The following is an 18918-nucleotide window of genomic DNA, read 5'->3' as shown; positions in this document are numbered from 1 at the left end:
GCACGCATGAAATTAGAGGCTGTTTCATACTCTTCTACTAAGCGTGCTGGTGTTTTTTAATTCATTTTGTATGCATTTTTCCATGTGGAGGCAGAACACGTAAACCTAATACAGTTCGCTTATATTCTTTTTCTGTTCTAAAACCCCTTAAAAACTGCAAGTAGAAAAAAAAAAAGAGGCCATGTAGGAAGAGTAGGAAGCAACCGACAAAGTTCTGTCCCACCGTGGTACTTGCAAATGCCTCTGAAAGCCACTAAAATGCTTTCAGCAGAGAAAGACACAACCGTGGACTTGAGGAAAACAATAAAATTAAAAACATCTCAAACCAAAAACTCAGTATGTCTTAACAGAAAGACCAAGCAAGGATGAGAAAAACGAGGTAAGCCTACATTTAATAGGCAATACATTTAAATAACTTTAAAGAAAGTGGGGTTCTAAACACTTCCATCCTTTCAAAGATACAAGGTGTAGTAAACCTTAGAAGAGATCTAACAGCACAACAGACAACAAAGGCAGGCCACGGAGTTCTTTCAGTCCTATCTAATACACATTTACTAAAAAGAACAGTGACCGCTATCTCCTTTTTGCAAAAGCCACCGATAAACAAGATAAATATAGATAAACCAAGCAACAGCTCTTGAAACTCTCATTTTCTTACTGAAAGGTCAACTTAGGAAGTAAATTCTGGAACTCATTACAGTTCTTAGCAAGACATTTCCCATTTTTAGCAAAAGTTTCCTATTCACGCATGCTTCCTACATGTGCCTTCTGGTCAGAGACAGGCCTTCTCTGTTTAAACCAAGAGTAATGAAGAAGCTACAGAAGCAATGTCAACACTGCTCTGCAAGTCAGCAGATAATCTCTAGCAACAATTAAGGAATTTCTGGGATTTTCTTTCCTATACTTGAATTAAGAGACAATTACTACGGAGGCTTTGTTACAGTTTGGTTTTGGAAGCATGAAGACATTTCTCTAACACCCCTTGGGCTGCCAAACACTAAAAAGCACAACTCTCCCCAGATGCTCAGAAAGCACGAAAAGCCCTCCAAGACAAAATATCTAGGGAAAAGGTACAGAGAACCGGCTGTGGCTTGAACAAGACAATGCAAGTCATTCCCAGTCCTCTGGATTAACAAAATATCCGAACGTGAATTTTGTAAAGTCTCTGCTACTGTTTACTAATAAACACAGAAAATGAATTAATTGATTAATGATTGCTAAGTTTTATACGTAGGAAAGGTTGATGCAATTTATCTATGCAAGAACCACACAGAATCCAGTAAGCAAGCCACGGACAGAAAATCCTTTTCTCTGTGTAGACGTATGGGTGAGTATTTGCATACATATGCATAATTTTACAGCAAACAGGAGGACTGGATAACAGAGCAAACGTTTCAGAAAAAAATCTTACATAAATCTACGCAGAAGTACAATACAATTCCTGAGCTGATTAGCAAAGGTTGGATAAATGTACGTTGTTTCTTGAAGCTTCTGCAGAACAGAAAGCTGTGCGCTCTGCAACTGGAAGTCCACAGAGGAAAGCCTTGCCCAAACATCTGTTAAGTAGCTGTAAATGAGAAAAATCGTATGCATGCTCCTGCTTGGGCAGTGAAAGTAACCTTTAACAGGAAAGGTTAACGTTTTTAATATTCCCACCTAGCTACACAGCCAACTTCTTCAAAAACACGCAACTGTAACATCTCCACATTAGCATCACTATTTCAACCTAAAGAAAGTATAAACCGATGAAAGCCCAACCACTACTTGAGAATGAACAAGAATTACTACCTCAGTTCAACAACAACAACAAAAAAATACTAACAAAACATACAAAAATAAGTAAATTATTGAAACTTGAAGATGAGAATCACTTTTATTATCCACCCTCTTCCACCTGCTCTTCCGAGCAGCACAGGGGAACGGGGACTGGGGGCTGCGGTCAGTCCCTGACTCTCCTTTGCTGCTCCTTCATGGTCCCTCTCTGCCCCTGCTCCCTGTGGGGTCCCTCCCACGGGATGCCGTCCTTCCTGAACTGAGCCTGCGGGGGCTGCCCACAGACAGCAGCTCTTCAGGAACTCCAGCAGCAGGTCCCTTTTGGAGCAGCTGGAGCTGGCTCCTCTCTGACATGTGGCAGCTGCTGGGCTCTACTCACAGAGGCCACCCCTGGAGCCCCCTGCAACCAAAACCTTGCCACAGAAGCCCAGCACCAGCATCCGAGGAATCAGGTCTTGACCAGAACTGACCAGAACCCTGGCTGGGTATGTTGAGTGTCCTCCTTCCCTCAAATGTGCCCGTAGCTTTCACATTTACTTAGCAGCACTGGCTTGTATACAATTATTAACACATACAAATTGATGTAATAAAGAGATGACTTGAAAGGAAAACGTACACATTGCAAGCAAACTGATTAAATTTTTAAGCAGCACTATTAGGTATCTTACAATTTTAAAAAGGGAAATTCTTGAGCTTTGGCCACAGAAATTGGGAGATCTGCCTACACCGAAAATAACGAAGTGTTCTACTTCACCCATTTAAGGATTTATTGTGCTTCCCTTTAAAGCCTTTGCTATTAGCTACTGCCACTGATGTGACTCCAGAGTACTTCAAGTAATAATTTCCAGCAAGTAAGTCCCATAACACCCACCCTCAACTATACCATCAGCATATTTATACACATACAGAACCATTTTGGTTGGAAATGACCACGGGGGCTGTCTAGCTACCATGCCCCCAGTGCTTCTCAAGCAGGGCCAGCTACAGCAGGCTGCTCCCAGCCACACGCAGCAGGGTTACAGGTACCTGCAAGGATGGGGACTCCACAGTCTCAGGGCAATCTGTGACCGTGTTTGACTACCCTCACAATTAAAAAAAAAAAAAAAAAGTGTTTTTTTCTGTATTGAAAAGAATTTTCAAGTTTTTTCATTCGTTCCCACTGAGTCTTGCCCTGTGAGTGACCAGCACTGGGGAGAGCTTGGCTCCCCCATCCTTGTCCCTACCCATCAGGTACTCACAGGCGTGGATACGATCCCTCTGAGCCTCCTCCAGCCCAAGCCGCCACCTTGGTGGCCCTGTACTGACCTCGCTCCTCTGAGCCCACATCCCTCCCACTGGGAGCCCAGCACTACACGCAGCACCTTGGACGTGTCCCACAATGCTGAGCAGAGGAAGGATCGCCTCTGACGCCCCTCGCAGTGCCACCCAGGAGGCTGCTGTTCACCTGTTTTAGTGCTTGGATGTGTTTCTGGCTCCTGCTCAGCTTGCTGTCTGTTGGGCCCACTCAGTCGCAGCGTGGCCCTGTGGAGCTGCTTGCCAGGCAGTCAGCCCCCAGCACAGAACAACGTCGGTCAGTCCTCTGTGGGGCTGTAGCTTTGTGTTGCCTCTGCTGAACTTGAAGAGGTCTCACAGGGCCCAGCTCTCCAGCCTGTCCAGGTCCCTCCAAATGGCAGCCCACCCACCTGGCACATCAGGTGCTCCTCTCAGGTCCGTATCAGCTGTGAACTTGCTGATGAGAGCAGACCCCGTCCCAATGCTGAGGTTGAGAACCACAATGTTCAGTGGTACAGGTCCTGGAGGACACCACCAGTGTCACCCCACGGACACCACTACCTTCCCCTACCCGACAAGCCAGGGACCTCACTGCAGAACGCCACAGTACAACCAGCGCCGTCCTCTCCCCATCACCTTCAATACAAAACATAATGCAAAGACATATTCAGGTTAAAAACAAAGCAAGACAAATTCTCTTCCATTCCAGAGCGACAGAGCAGATACTTCAGATAACAAATAAAGACTGAGGACTGTCTGCAAGTATGCAGAACAGCATTAGGAGCCTGACAAGCATCCGAGTGACAGTAACACCTTACTGGTGCTGAGTGTACTCGGGCAGCAGGCAGAGGAACACAGGATTGTTCCATGGGGATACTTCTAGGAAGCACAAGGACCAGGTTCAAACACCTCCTCCTCCCTCCTCCTGCACCCTCCAGTGAGATACGTACAAAGACTTCACTGCTTTTATTAAATGAGCAAGGAAGACACAGACAAAGTGGAAAACTACTGCATGAACCCTAAGAGTTTATGGCTGAGCCTACAGATGGGGCCCATCACCAGAGAGACCCAAGCCTCACTGGTAAATTCATGCTTGCCCCAGCTGCCCCACCACCAGGCATGAAAACAAAAGGTGAGGGGACACAGCACAACACTGAGCACCCCAAAAGGGCAGGACAGTAGATGGAGTGCACAAGTCCCACACTGCTGTTCTCGGAATCAGGGACAGAACAAAAACTAGATAAAGTGAAGGTCAGGAAAGCATCCACTCGTTAGATGAAACAACAGCATCCAATGTTAGCTAGAAGTACTGAAAATCCCTTCTCAGACTTTCACTAGCACCAAATGCTTTCCCACTTCTGTTTTTCTTCATCCGAAGCTTCCTTTAATATACGTACCTATCATGTCAGCGCACTTACTGCTTGGCTTCCTATATATGGTTAGGTGCAATTCTGTCCTGCTGCTCTTAACCGTGCATTTCTAACGCCACACACTCAGCCAGAGGTAAAACCAGACTTCTCTTCACGTCTAGTTTGTAAGCGGCCCAAACAGTACGCTAACCAGCAGGTAATTAATTTCTTTATCGACTTCTGCTCCCTGTGGAAGGGGAACACCTTGTTTTCCAAGAGAGAAAAAGTTTACATGCTCAGGTTAACTGCTAAACAGAAAAGGAACCTCATATGCTAAAATCAAGTTGCATCCCATTTCATTTTTTATTGCTTATATAGAATCTAACTGCATATACCAATGTCATTTTTCCCCAGCTCTCACTGCTACAGACTTATTCACTGGAATGGAAAATGATCCTCAACCATTATTCAGGGAAAAAAAATTCTTTTCTTATTAGTTACTCAAATAAACAAATGTTGCACAACTCTGGGCTTGCCACCTTTGACAGACTTACCTCAAGAAACTGTAATTCACACCGCGTTCAGACAGAAATATTCTTTCATGCAGTCTTTGCTTGTAATGCTATTTCCCTACCCATCTCTCTGTTTTCAGCTTTTTCTCCCTAATTTATTGCCTCAACAGATACCACGAGCTACTCTAAGAATACATCTGCTTTGGGTAAGATTTTGTTTTAACCAGACAGTATTTTGACAGCCTGTTTCATTTTGTTAGTTGATGGCTTTCAATTTCAACTTGTTTCCATTTAAAACTGCTAATCGCTGCTTAAAAAACACCATATGAAAATGTGAATTTTGTTGAAACATCCAAGAACTGCTTCTGCTTCTGTAGTGTTCATGGAACACTACAATCCCAAACAAGTTATTTAGTCAACTAAGATATTTAGTGAAATGCCTAAATAACTATAAACTATTCCACATAGCAGTGATTTTTTTTTTTTTTTTTTTTTACTAAATTAAGCAGCATTCACTCATTAATTTTGAAGGCCATTTCCTTGCACGATTTCAGACCGCCGTCAGCCTGTCAGTGAGCTTTGCAGATGGGGAAGAAAGCGCAGAAAAAAAAAAGAACAAAACAAACACAGAATTGCCCATTTTATTCCCTAGCATCCTGTGCTTCCCACCCAGCATTAAACTACAATATAAACACGCGACTGCCGTGCTCCAGAAAAATGAACAACCCCCCCCCCCCCCCACACACACACACACTGAGCAGACAAGTCTCGAGTCAACTAACTCCACTCGGGATCAAAGAAGATAAATATCAACCCTACTTGGGAATTTTGAGCTTCTGAGTAAAGTGAACCTGTTACGTGCTGACAATCTCCTCCCAGTGCTAGAAAATTAAGGAAAACACGTTAAGAGAAGACACGTTCCCCTTTTCCATAGGTATGTGGAAAAGAAAAGAGGAAATTAAGTGTATTAGGTGCTTGCTAGCAAAGACGAACACATCCTGACTGCTCTGAACAAACTATATTTACAGCATCCTGATGGGAAGTCCAGAACTTGCATCTGCTTCATTTCCCATCTCTTCAGGTTAGCTACTGTAAAAATCAGCATGACAAGAATATGGTGTTTAAAAAGCTAATCAGCAAAAAATATTTAGTCTGTAACAACTTTATAGCCTAAAACTTGCTAAGGGAATTCACTCAGATATTTTGTTTTCAATTGTTAAACAAATTAGGAGATAAACATATTATAAAGTTATGTGTAAGTTTATACAAAAGCTTCATTTCATTTTATGCATAAAGATCCAATTTCAGACCAGAGTACAAACTAGGAAACACCAGAAGCGACTTTTACCAGATTTTTTTTTTTTGTTTGGAGTCAGTAACCAACAATTCAGTAAATCCTGAAATGCGATGCATGTCCAAGGGAGGGCAAAGCGGGCTAGTTAGTGGTTATTGTTGTGAAAGAAAAAGAAAATGTCTTTTCCTTCTCGTACAGGAGATAATGCCACACAATGCAAAGCCAGGAGCGAGGAGCACTCCCCGTTCTCTGATGTGCACGCATTATCCTGTAAGCAAACAGGACAAAGAAACAAAACTGTTTGACAGAATCACAGAATTATCCATCAGGCCAACCGTGTATGCCTCCCATAAAAGCTGAATGAATTAGGAGGAAGTGGGAAAGGGTGGAGCTGGCAGTCGTATTTAAACAAATGGAACAGCAGCTTTACAATCGTATCCAACTGGAGAAATTCAATCCACGTTACAAATTCAATCGTTGTTCTTAAAAATTTGTGCTGGACTTTTCCCTACATAAGATTATAGATAATGCTGAACTCTGTTTTGGTAATACGCTCAGAGTTCAACTCCACAGCAGCAACAGTCTGGCTACAAAGACAGGGCCCTTCCGAAATAAAACAGCAGCACTGAAAGGATGGCAATATCAGCATATTGCCAGTGTAAACGGCTTAACAGAGAGTGGTAAAAACTGACAACTGCAGGCGAGATGAATGAAAAAGGCCAACTATATTGAATCAACCCACTTCAGATTTTGTTTACTGAGAAGTCACATACCCAAGATAAAGTTACAAAGAAAAAAAAACCAACAGTTTATTACAGCAGTAAGTGCTTCCAATTAATCTTTAAGTACTTTATTTCTTGGGTTTTCCTTCTGTTAAGGATTCTCCTGGGGCACAATGCTCAGCTACTGAATGCCTGGCTCTGTGGAGACTTCAGCGCCCCTTTGGTGTCAGCAAGGTGAGCCGTGCTGTTAACCAAAACAAAATCAGGGCCTCTGCAGTCCTCCCCGAGCACGCACTTGTCAGAATGCTAACATCCTCTTTTACACAAGTTCACCATCACGCCAGCACGTGAGTCACACGGCAATATCCCGACAGCAAAACCCGCTCAGATTTGTCCAGGTCATAGCAGCTATTCTGCATCAAATGGGCGATTATTTACACCTTATAACTATCCCTCTCTCTAAAGTTACTTAGAAAATAGCCTGCTTTCTCTCCAAAACACAGCCGGGTCTAACAGAAGCAGCAGCCCAGTCTTTCAGAGAGAAAACCAGAAGCGCAGAGTTGTGTCTCTCGCTGACTTTACAGACGAAGTAACTTCACTTTTATGTGCTTCTGTTTCCCTCCTTACCCTTTGTCAAAACTGCCTTAATCATATTTCTAGCTCGTTAGTGAAGCCTGCAAGTGAAAGACTATTCAAACACCACCTTCACAAAACAAGGCCTTAACTAGGCAAACTTGCATGAAAACTGAAGGAATTAAAAGAACAAAGGAAGTCTGTCAAGGTCAGAGAGAGAAATTTAAAAGGAATACTTAAATATTACATTTTACGCCCTCCTCACGACTGCAGTGGCTCCTGAAATGTTGGAAATACCTGATAGCACAGAAATCAACTCCCGGGTAGTGGAGTCACAAGAGAAGGTAAAAAAGAACCCAAATTCAGATCGGTTTTCAGATTACCCTTCTGCCCTGTATCCTGAATCCATCTGCCAGCTGCCACCTTGAAATCCTAAATCGCCTGCTACAGTTACTGAAACCTCGGGAGTAATGTATTTCTAGGCACCAATGAAGGCTTTTAAGGAATTTCATTATTTAAACAGGAAGGTACCTGCTAAGAGGACCACTTTCTGCTCTAACACGGGGCTCGCAGTGCTTTACAAAAACCTGCCGACTTCCTACACGTGAAGCCAGGGGTTGTTCTTAGAGTACTCGCTCATGACACCAGCTCCACATAACATTTTCGGATCCTGTATTTCGGGCAGGATAAACACAGAACCGCTCTCAGGGCGAGATCCCCGGTATTACCGCCCTGCAGGACCCCGGTGAGCCCTGATTAATGGCAGGGTGAGCGCAAGGAAACCCAGCCAGGGATTTACCTGGATTTCTTTCCACGCTGCCTGAGCACAGCCTAACTAGGAACAGCTCTCGAGTTGGCTGAGGAGCAAAGCAGGCTGGGTTTATCAAAACACACGGTCCGGGAGTACTTTGGGACAGCGGAAGGCTCACGTTAGGAACACGTTGATTTTAAGAATGTGCTGAGGGTGAAATATAAAGGAAAAAAAAAAGAAAAAAAGGCAACACGTGCATGCCCCTTTGGAGGTGTTTGCGGGCGAGGGTGTGCTTGGATTGGGGGGGGGGGGGGGGATAGGGCACGCAAAATGATGAGGGGCTGGGAGAATTATTTCGCACCACGTGTTGAGATTGGGCTTAAAAGGGGAAAAAATAACAATAATAACAATAATAAAATGAGTGTTGTTTGACGGGAGATCGCCGCCTGGACACACAAAGCTGCCGCTGCCGGGTGCTGCCTCAGGGGGTCGGGGGTGCGGGGAGGGGGCGTTGGGGTGGGGGTGTGGGGTCGGGGGGGGGTCTTTACTCACTGGTTGGTGGGGGGCGCGTTGAGCGGGATGGCCACCTCCTCCTCCTCGTACTCGGGGCCGTCCAGGGAGTCGCCTTCATCCACCGCCCCCAGCGCCCCGGCCGGGGGAGGAGGCGGCGGCGGCAGCGGGGGGAAGGCGGCGGCGGCGGCTGCTGCTGCGGGCTCGGGCGGCTCCGTGGTGGCTGGCGGAGGGGCGGCAGGCCCCGAGCCCACCGCCAGCAGCCCCAGCGCCGAGCACAGCGGGGGCGCGGCGCCCGGGAAGGGGCCCGGCGGGCACGGACCCTTAGCCCGGCACGGCCCCGCTTCGGCGGCGACGGCAGCGGCGGAGGAAACCGAGCCGCCCTCCTCAGCCCCAGCCCCGGCCTCGGCCGCCATCATCGTGAGCCTCGCCCCCCTCCGGCCGCGGGGAGGCGGCGACAAAAGGGGCCCCGCAGCCGGCACCGGCCCCGCCCCGCCGGGGCGAGGCGAGGCTGAGGCGAAACTTCCCCGGTGGGGACGGGACGGGACGAGGCAGGGAGGGAGGGAAAGGGGGGGGGGGGGGGCGGCCGCTCAGGGCAGCTCCGCGGGGCGCCGCCGCCTCCGCTTCATGCCGCCTCCCTCCGCCTTCCACACGCCCTCAGCCCGCCCCCGACCGACGGACGGACCGACGGACAGACAGAGGGAGGGAGGGAGGGAGGGAGGGAGGCGGGCATGGGCGCGGCGCGCATGCGTCCCCCTACCTCAGCGAGCGCGTGCGCGCGGTGTGTGGTGTGGTGTGTGTGTGAGAGAGAGAGGGTCGCCTCGCCCAACAATAAAAACCCACCGAAACGGCCCCAAAATTAATAAATTATGACGTAAAAATGTGTTTTAGTTGTTATTAGGGGAAGGGGAAAATGGAGGGGGGGGGGGTTCTGCTGTTTGACTGGGTTGGAGCGCCTCGCCCCGCCCCGCCGCGCCGTGAGGAGGCGGTGGGAAGGCGCTGAGGGCGGCCCGCCGGGGAAGGGGTGAAAGAGGGGGAAAGTAATAAATAATTTAACCGAAATGATTTAAAATAAATGAGTAAGTAAATAAAGGGCGGGGAACGGGGAGGTAGGTGGAGCTGGGGTCCGCTGTGAGGGGAAGGGAAGGCGGGAGGAGGGGGCTGCCCGGTGGGGCGGCCGCTCGAAGAAAATTAACAATTTTTCACAGAAAATATATATAAAAAAAAAAAAAAAAAATGAAAATCCTCGTGGGTTTTCCTCTTGGAAAATCCTGCAGAGATCGGGATTTCCAGCAGCGAACAAAAAGTGCTTGCTAGAGTCTGCGAGGCGCTGCGCACCTTGTAGGGGTTGTAGCGCCGTTGATACTAAAAGGCATTTACTCAGCACTTTCCTGAAGTTATACTTTTTTTCTTTCTTTTTTCTTGCTACCCAAGCCCACAGCCTCTCACACCCACAAGCCTATCTATCTTCGTCATTAATGGTGCTGCTGGCTGTGGTGGGCTTACTTGGCGCTTCAGATTCACCGCACGGGAAAGTACCTCTGTGATCAAGAGGACGTTGTGCGACAAACATTACCGGGCACTGTAATGTGTAGGTATCTTTTGATTTTTTTTTTTCTTCTCATTTTTTTTTTCTTCCCCAGTAATAAAAGAGCTGACAAATAGCAGCACGTTGACACTTGTATGTCTCTCAAGAGTTCTCAGAAGGCATCTAAACATTCAGGTTTTCAAAGCTTTGCATTACCCAAAAGTATTAAGTGAATTTCTCCCGAGGCCACTAAAACAAACTACTGCTCCCACTTTCACAGCTCTCCCGCCAACCTCTTTTTATCTGCTGAGATGAAGTTTCATATCTTGCCTTCTAAAGGCAAAATTTGCTTCCAGTTAGACCACTAATATCAGTGGAATTATGCTGGGTTTGTGCCCAGTGTCAGCGCAGGAGCTGGCTCTAGCCCTCATTTTACAGAATGGTAGCACATTTAGACCCTGCTGTTTCCCTGTTTAAGAAATTGCAGGTTCAACAGCGATCTCTTACAGTTTTGATTTTTGCATTGCAGCGTTTCAGTATTGTGTATGTAATTCCAAATAGTCTTGAAGCCTACTGTCTCTGCGGGCTTCCACTCTGTTTGCTTCCCCTCACAGATCTTTAAATAAAACGATTTTAGCACAGTCTTTTTGCTGTTGTGAAGTGATATTCCTAAATATAGAACTGCAGTGTAAATATTTATAAGATTGCCTTAATGAGGCTGGCTTTTCTGGGTGCCGTCAAGGGCAACAGCATGTGTGCATGGGTGTGTGGGGACTAGGACAGCTGTCCTAGGAATTTCCTGCAGGAGGGGGTAATCTAACTGCAGCACTCCTTCAAGAGATTTATTTTGGGGAGAGCAGTTTTGAACTTGGCAAGGATTCCACAGAAAGAGAACTTCATGTAAGATCAGCCGAGTTGTTGCATCTCTGCCACTGACACACTGCTGCTCTGCACTTTGCAGGCAAGGATTTCTGTCCCAGGTCTCTTGGTGCTGCAGTAACACACACAGCTTCCTGCATCAGCTCATAAGGAAAGTTGGTTTCCAGGCTTTGGTGTGGCATTATTTAGATATATTTTGGTGAGGGAACAAGTATAATGGTATTTTTCTTAATGCTTCTTGTGGATTTACAAACCTGTTGTTCTGAAGTTCTGGTACAAATGATGCCAGGATGGTTACTTCTTCCTTCCTTCTGTGAGCAATGTCAGGCTGGATTCTCTGAGGAGTGTATTTGCATACACCCTAGAGTCAGTTTGTAAGGTGGCAAATCTAGAAATACACACAATTTTTTTTCTCTGATGGCTGGTAGGTCTGGTATCCCTCATCTCTGGTCTAGTCATGAAGTAGCACAGCAGAGGCTGATTAGGGCTTTTCTGGTCTAAAGACCAGTATGTAGAAAGGCCAAAACTGACACTCACTCAGCAAAATGCATTGCTGCACACATGTTGATGGATGCTGCCATTCATTATTGGTGATGCTCCCTGGTAGTACTGCCTCTCCCTGCTCACTTATCTCTTTGTTTAGAGTAGGTAAAATTATTAGCAGAGGATCCTGCCTGTGGAGGACATACACAGTGTCTGCCTGTGCTCCTAAATAAAACAGATTATTGCCAAGTGCTGAGGTGGGATGTCTGGACAGTGTAGCCTCCTCTTCTGTCACACCTCCAGGCATGCCACTGGCAGCCCGAGGAGCTGGTCAGCATTCGAGGTGCTGCAGGGACCGTTCCCAGCAGGCAGCTTGCATACAGCCACCCTGGCGTGGAGACCGAGAGAGTTCCTCTGCGGCATCAGGGGCATGCCACCCTGTGCCAGCTGGCTTGATTGCCCATGTGTGTGCACAGGGCCACTTAATTTGCTAGCGTTGTGTAGATACAGACATACCTTGCTGCTTTTTTTATTCATGATAGCTGGTGCCCAAAGTCTTTCATAGATCCAGTTCATACTGCACAGATTGTGGGATCCAAAGCCATATCTTCAGATGCAGTAACAGACGAATGCCAGTGGCATCAAGTACCTCCTTTGAATTATGTTACCTAATCAGCATCCTGGGTTTATAAAAGCTGCTTGTGCACTACCACGCATACACAAGTGGGGCTTGTGTAGTAACAGGTACACAGGAGTTGTGGCAGCGGTGGCATGTTCCGGTCAGCTGAACATACGGTTAAATCCTCAAGAGTTTTCAGGCTGGATTTGTTGCTAATTTAAATGCATGGCCCTATAATGTGTACAAGGTTGCACTTTCTTCATCAGTAAAGAGAGAAGTCATCTCACAGATGTGTCAGAGGATTAACTTTGTTGGTGGTGGTGTGTTTGTTTGTTTTTTCAACATTTGAAAAATAGTGAGAATTAATTCTTATTAGGATGAAAAGTCACATAAAGTGAATGACCCAGCATTTCAGTCGCATTATTTATAGAGATGTTACTTGAATCATTGATAAGAGTAAGCACTTCGTAACTTTCACCTTTACTCCTCGCTCCAGCACACACCTGCTGCTGTCCTCTACCAGAGCACAAATTATTTCCACTTTTACAAAGTTGTTATCCTGTCTCAGAAATTAATAGCAACAATTTTTCTGTCCCATGATGCAGTGATAAGGAAACAGCCTCACCATAAAGAACCCAGAATGCTCCAGCTGTTCCAGATCTTCCCCTCATGCTCCCACAGCATGATAAACGGTCTAAGAGTTGGTGCTCCCACAATACACGGTCTAAGAGTTGGTGCTGGCTCTTCCTATGTACGTAGCTGTTACAACTACATAGGAGGCTATATATGTTGCTGGGAAGTTGGGAAGGAGGGCAGAATCTGGAATACAACAACCCTAATACTGATATATTTATGTCCTGTGACTTAACTGCTTTTCTTTCATCATGTTTGCTTTTTATTTTATTTCTATCAAATAAAGCCGACTGTATTTCCAGAAAAATGATCGTAAGGTTATCATTGATCTGCCGTCATCACTATCTGCATATTTAATTTCGGGGTCTGTCAGCTCTGCCATTTTCATGGTACGAATCAGAAGCTTCTGTTTGCATTGAATATTTCATTTGTATTGAATCTCAGAGTAGATTACTATCGATAAGCTTATTTTAAAATTCTTTCCCTTCACTTTAAAAGTGCAACTATCTTTAAATGTTTTTTTTTTTTTTGTTTGATGACTTCCAGATTATTATTGATCCATGCAAGAATATTTTTGTCACATGGGAAATGATCTCCTTCAAAGTCCAAACTGTTCCATAACCTTTTGTCCCTCCTCACTTTGTTCTTGTATAGTTTGATGTGCTTTCAAATGAGTTTCTAAGCTGGAGTTCAGATACACTGAGCCGAAATAAAAACTATAATCTCCAGAGCTGTAGAAACTGCATCCTATTTTAAGAGTAGTATCTCTTAGGTTTCAGAATTGATAAAGAAATTAGTACTTGATCAGTACCTATTTTTTTTTTTTTTGGTCTCTTAAGCAAATGCAAAAAGACATGAACAGCTACATATTGAAGTAAGTGTTTTTATTAGTACATGATACTGTTTTTTCTTTATTATTATTTATATATATATATATTTTGATCTGTCTTTCAAAATGGCTTTAAAAGGTTTTGTATAGTTGTAATTTTTCACTTTCTCTTTTCCATTTTAGAACAGCACCATAGGAGACATAGGTTTTTTCTTGTCTCACTTCAGGCTGCATCTGGAAGAGAAGTATTTTTTTTTCTTCTTTTTTTCCCTCTAACATTGCATATTTCATGGTTTTGATGTTCTAAGTAGGAGTGTGGTATTTCAGTACCTTTTTATGAGCCCTCAGTGCACGCAGAAAATCTTTTTCCTTTTAGAAACAAACTGATATCACAGTTTGATACTCAGCCTCAGCACAACATGTTTTTGAGCCTTAAACCTCATGTTAATTAGTACATTGAAGCTCAAAGTCTTCCTGTCAAATCTTGTTCCTTGCTGTACTGCATGGCAGTACTTCTACTCAGTTGTCCTAGTCATGATCATTGATACTTTTGCTACATTTTATTATTTGCACATCCTGACAGATTTTCTCAGAACATGTTGTGTTGTGTTTTTTTGTTTGTTTGTTTGTTTGTTTGTTTGTTTGTTTTCTTGACAATTAGCGCTTTGGAAAACATAAAATTTCTGTGCTGTACTATTTAAGCATTGTACAGAACTTAATAATTTAATCAAAGCGTAGTTATTTTGCTGTTAACTTCTTTAAATCAATTTATTTTGTTTGAGTATAATATACTGGTGCCACTTTATATATTTTAACCCTAGTTATTCCTATATTGTCAATGAATTTTCAAAACATGTATTTGTACTGTGTTTTTCTGTTTCTTAGATTTCTGGTTTTGGAGCACTTACCGTCTTCTAACATATAAAATGTTTGTTTGTGACATGCCTGTGGAAACATACACACTTCATCTTGGGTGATATAGTGTATCAGCAACTGAATTATTCAAAAGTAACCATTTTAAGCAAGAGTGAGTATCTCTCTGGAGGCATTGCACAGCCTCCTGGGCACACCTCAGCCTGCACTAACAGTCAGAAGCTCTTACTTTGGTAAGTCAGTGCCCAACTTTTTGTTCTTTCAGAGCTTCTACAGCGATGAACCAGATGATATATTTTTTCTCCTTGAATCCTAACAAAGTGCTGTGATCATAAGAACTGTAATGGCTATAACTTTTTTAGTATGCATAGCATAAGAGAGTCGGGATAAAATCAAATTGTGTGAAATAAAAACAGTGAAGTAGTACATCAGACTATTCAAATTGCCCTAATTTCAGTCTTTTCCTGTGGCCAAATACTTTTCTGCACTTCTTTCTGTGTCTGAGAAAATACATATTCACTGGTGTTCCTTGCTACAGTTTTTTAGCACATTGCAGGATTTTACTTTCAGAAAAGCCACCGTGGTTTAACTTGAAGATGCGTTTTGCCTGCTAAGTTTCGACTGGTATGCTAACACTTCACATATACCTCCCACAGTAGGTGCTTTAAAAATATCCACAGATAATGAAAACTTCCCTGGTTCTTCTTATACCTCCAAGATGCAACTGTAACTCCTCGATAACTGTTAGCTTGCATCTAGCAAAATGTTTTGCCAAAAGCAGTATGTTTGAGAGATCAGGCTCATTGGTTCAAGACAGAGCACAGTCAAATACAATTACACCCGCGCTGGCTTGTTCTCAGAGCATTGTACTGTGTTTTACACAGTCTCGGGTCAGTACAAATTTTGAATTCCGAGTGTTGTGTTTTAATTTATTGACATCTGAAAATACATGAGCTAGTCTGATCAGATTGAAACTGATCGGTAAGGAGAATGTGAATGGCAGGTCATGTATCTGGCATTAACAAGGAAGGCATTTGCTACCTATATACTCTAAGTGTGTTATAAATGGAAAAAATATTAAAAAAAAGATTTTAAAAAGAGGTTAAGTATGAGTCACAGAGGTGGTGGCATGTTATCTCAGCACACAGGAGGCAACAGGGAGTGTACTTTTCGTATAATCACATGGCCGCTGCCCCTTTCTACCTGAAAGAGATCAGCAGGTGCAAAGGTGTAAGTGGACATAGGGCTGGGAAAACAGACCAGCCATGAAAATAGTCTATTTTTCCAAAGGAAATGTTGTTGCAAGCGTCAAATCACAGTAACAAACTACAAAACAAATAAAAAATTTAAGAACATTTATTTTATTTGCTCTGAAGAACTGCTTGTGATTTTCTGTGTTATTTTTCATATGTCTTTTTCCTCATCAAGACACTATCTGATAGATTGTCTTTTATAGTGTAAAATAGATAATTAACCAGAACCAGTAATGTTCACCTTTCTGAGGACTAAATTTTATGTCCCTGAAGGACCATGAAAATACACACTTAACTTCAGTAGCACAGGAATGAGAACTACATAAATACTTTTTGTCTTATTTCATGGTTCTTTAATTCCATGTTGTTGTGCATATTTAAGCGTGACAGACGTGTGTTTTTTTACTTGTCTATATTTGTAATTTATGCCTTCACATAAAGACAGTACAGGTTTTCTCCTGAGCCTATAGGCATTGAACTACTCAATTTGTAGACTTACTGAACAGCTATACTATTTTTTATTCCACACTAACAGTTGTCTACATTTTCAGAAGCTGATTTGTTAGTTATTAACTTTTTTCCAGGAGAAGACACAAAGACTGAGTTTCAAAAGGCAAAAATATATGTATATATTTTTCCATTTTGTGTTTGAAAATATTTTGCATGTAATAATTTTCTCTGCTTTGTTAATTACAGCTCACATCCATAAAGGTTTTCAGTAATGAATGACCTTGGGTTTATGCAGCATATCTCTGACTGTCAATAGACAAAAATTTACACATCGACAAACATCTTTGTATTTTTGCAGCTGTTTAGGTATCCTTTGGATGTTTGTATAGGTGCTTTTACAGGAGCTGGAGAAAGGAAAAAAGTCTGATAAGAATGAACAAACAGGAAAATGTGATTATACTCATAATACCTACAGAACTTCCTCTCAGACCCATTATGTAACCTGTGCAGGATAATCCCAGCCGTTGCGTGGGGGACAGTCTTTCATTTCAAGCTGGGGCAATTTTTCTTGCTGTTTACCCTGAAACTGTTAAACAAATATTTAATCACAGTATTGAAGAGTATATCTTCTACATTAATTTCAATAGATTAACTACTCAGTTTGTGACTGCTAGTTGCAATAACTTAATATAAGATACCTACCTATGCCTTGTATTTAAATTAAGGATATTTCTGTCAAATACAGGTAACAGGTATTCATGTAAATTAAATTTTATATATCTGTAAGATCAATATATATATATATATATGGGTAATATGTATTACTCAGCAAGGCTCATAATCTGCCTTTAAAATAGGAAATTGTATCCTTGCTTAATAGAATAATTCAAATGTAAAAAGAGTATCTGCTTCTAGATGCAGCTTTAATAAAGATAACAAATAGCTATATACTAGTCTTTTCAAAGAGTATTTATATCATACAGCTAATAAAATAACACAGCAGTGGAAAGTATTTATCTTTTAGTTCCAAATTTTCACTTCAATTTCCAGTTACCAAAAAATTGTAATCAGCTCTTTTGACCTGATATTTTTAAAAGAATGTCTTCATGAACATTGCTGTTGAAAACTGGAAAAAAAAAAAATCGGGAAAGGAAGAAGTTCTAGTTCATGCAAGATATATGAATTTAGTCATTATATAGCTAGATCTAATTTCATGGACATCAGATCTGCATAAAGCCAGTAATTTTTTAAAAAGGGCTGCTCACATGGTGCTCACAAAATGTGTGTATACATTTACTGACTGTATTAAAAACAGTATTTGCATGTAAGGCATACGAAATATATTTGCAAAATGGGTAACGGTGTCTGAGGTCATATTTGCACATCTAAAGTATCCATTCTGTATATGGAGATTTCTACTTCCTTATGGAATATGTACTGACATGAAACAAGTTTCTTAAGTATTACACTGGGTTAGTTTAGGTGTCCTGTTCATCTGCCTACAGCTCAGTTCCTGTAGGTTCTCCATCCCAGGTTACATTTTTCAGTTGTGAAATCTTTGTAAATTAGAAAGAGGAAAAGCTAACATCCACTGTGCTAAAGGGAACTTTTAGCTATTTTTGTTGTGGGATATATGGAGGTAGGTATGCTTAACTCAGACACACTGTATTAATCACAGAAGTTACTAAGTGAAATTCTATGGCCTGCATTACATAGTTGCCCAGCCTGTTAACCTTTCTGACTCTATAATTTTTTAATCCACAAATACAGTTTTTAAATAGCCCATTTGTTATTGTTTCTGTTCTAGTTACTGCTTATGATAGTATTAACTTGTATAAAAGCTATTGGTTTAAGCTATTTGAATGTCTATTACGGAGTTTGAAATAAGTTCCACAGTCAGACACTGAAGAACAGGAACATAAATATTCCACCGGTTTACTGTGTATTCCAGAGTATATATAGCTTATACTCATTCCTGAGTATACGTAGTATACTGGTATATACTTATTCTAGAGTATTCCATAGCCTATACAAAGTGCAAAGTATGTATAATTCTAATAGCTCATTCCAGAGTAGCATAAATACAATGACAAAGCATTTTCTGTTTCCGATGGATTTTAGCCACTGGTGGATAAAATGCTAAAAAAGTGTCAAAAAGATAGCATGACAGATAGCTGTCATCCCATTGTTCTGTTTAAGTCAGAGGTATCTGAGAATCTAATAGTAATAGTGAAATCACTGGTGAAGCTAATTACTTTAAAAGGGGCAGAAGTCTAATATATATATTCTTCAATATGACATTTTTGATGATTAGAAGGATGGAATGCTCAAACAGCATCCGAGGTACCACATCTGCTACATAAGCACAATTATTTTAGCAGGAGTTAGCAGTTAGTAATAAATCATATTAATTAAATTAGACGTTTAAATTGTAACTTATACACACTGATTATATTTAACCAAAGATTTTGGTAAGATGTGCTGGTATTTAGTTAGTTTATCTGCTGCTTTTGCAGTCTCCTCTGAATGTCTTTAAAACTTTAATTGACTAAGTGCAGTTTGCAAGGATATCCGTATCCTTGTATTCAGCAATTATACATTGATTTTTCTATCTG

The 18918-nt window shown here is 42.4% G+C and overlaps 1 protein-coding gene across 1 annotated transcript in view; it reads right to left on the bottom strand.

Moving 5' to 3' along the window:
* Nucleotides 1-9321, bottom strand: part of RASA1 (RAS p21 protein activator 1) — a 58696-nt gene extending 49375 nt beyond the window's left edge. Inside the window, exon 1 of the mRNA XM_027446193.3 lies at nucleotides 8799-9321. Within this exon, the coding sequence (XP_027301994.3) occupies nucleotides 8799-9175 (377 nt within the window). The 5' untranslated portion in view covers nucleotides 9176-9321. The remainder of the gene's footprint in view (nucleotides 1-8798) is intronic.
* Nucleotides 9322-18918: the final 9597 nt, after the last annotated feature.

Source organism: Anas platyrhynchos, chromosome Z (genome assembly GCF_047663525.1).
Source record: "Anas platyrhynchos isolate ZD024472 breed Pekin duck chromosome Z, IASCAAS_PekinDuck_T2T, whole genome shotgun sequence".
Taxonomy (NCBI): domain Eukaryota; kingdom Metazoa; phylum Chordata; class Aves; order Anseriformes; family Anatidae; genus Anas; species Anas platyrhynchos.
This window is presented reverse-complemented; position numbering and strand designations above follow the sequence as displayed.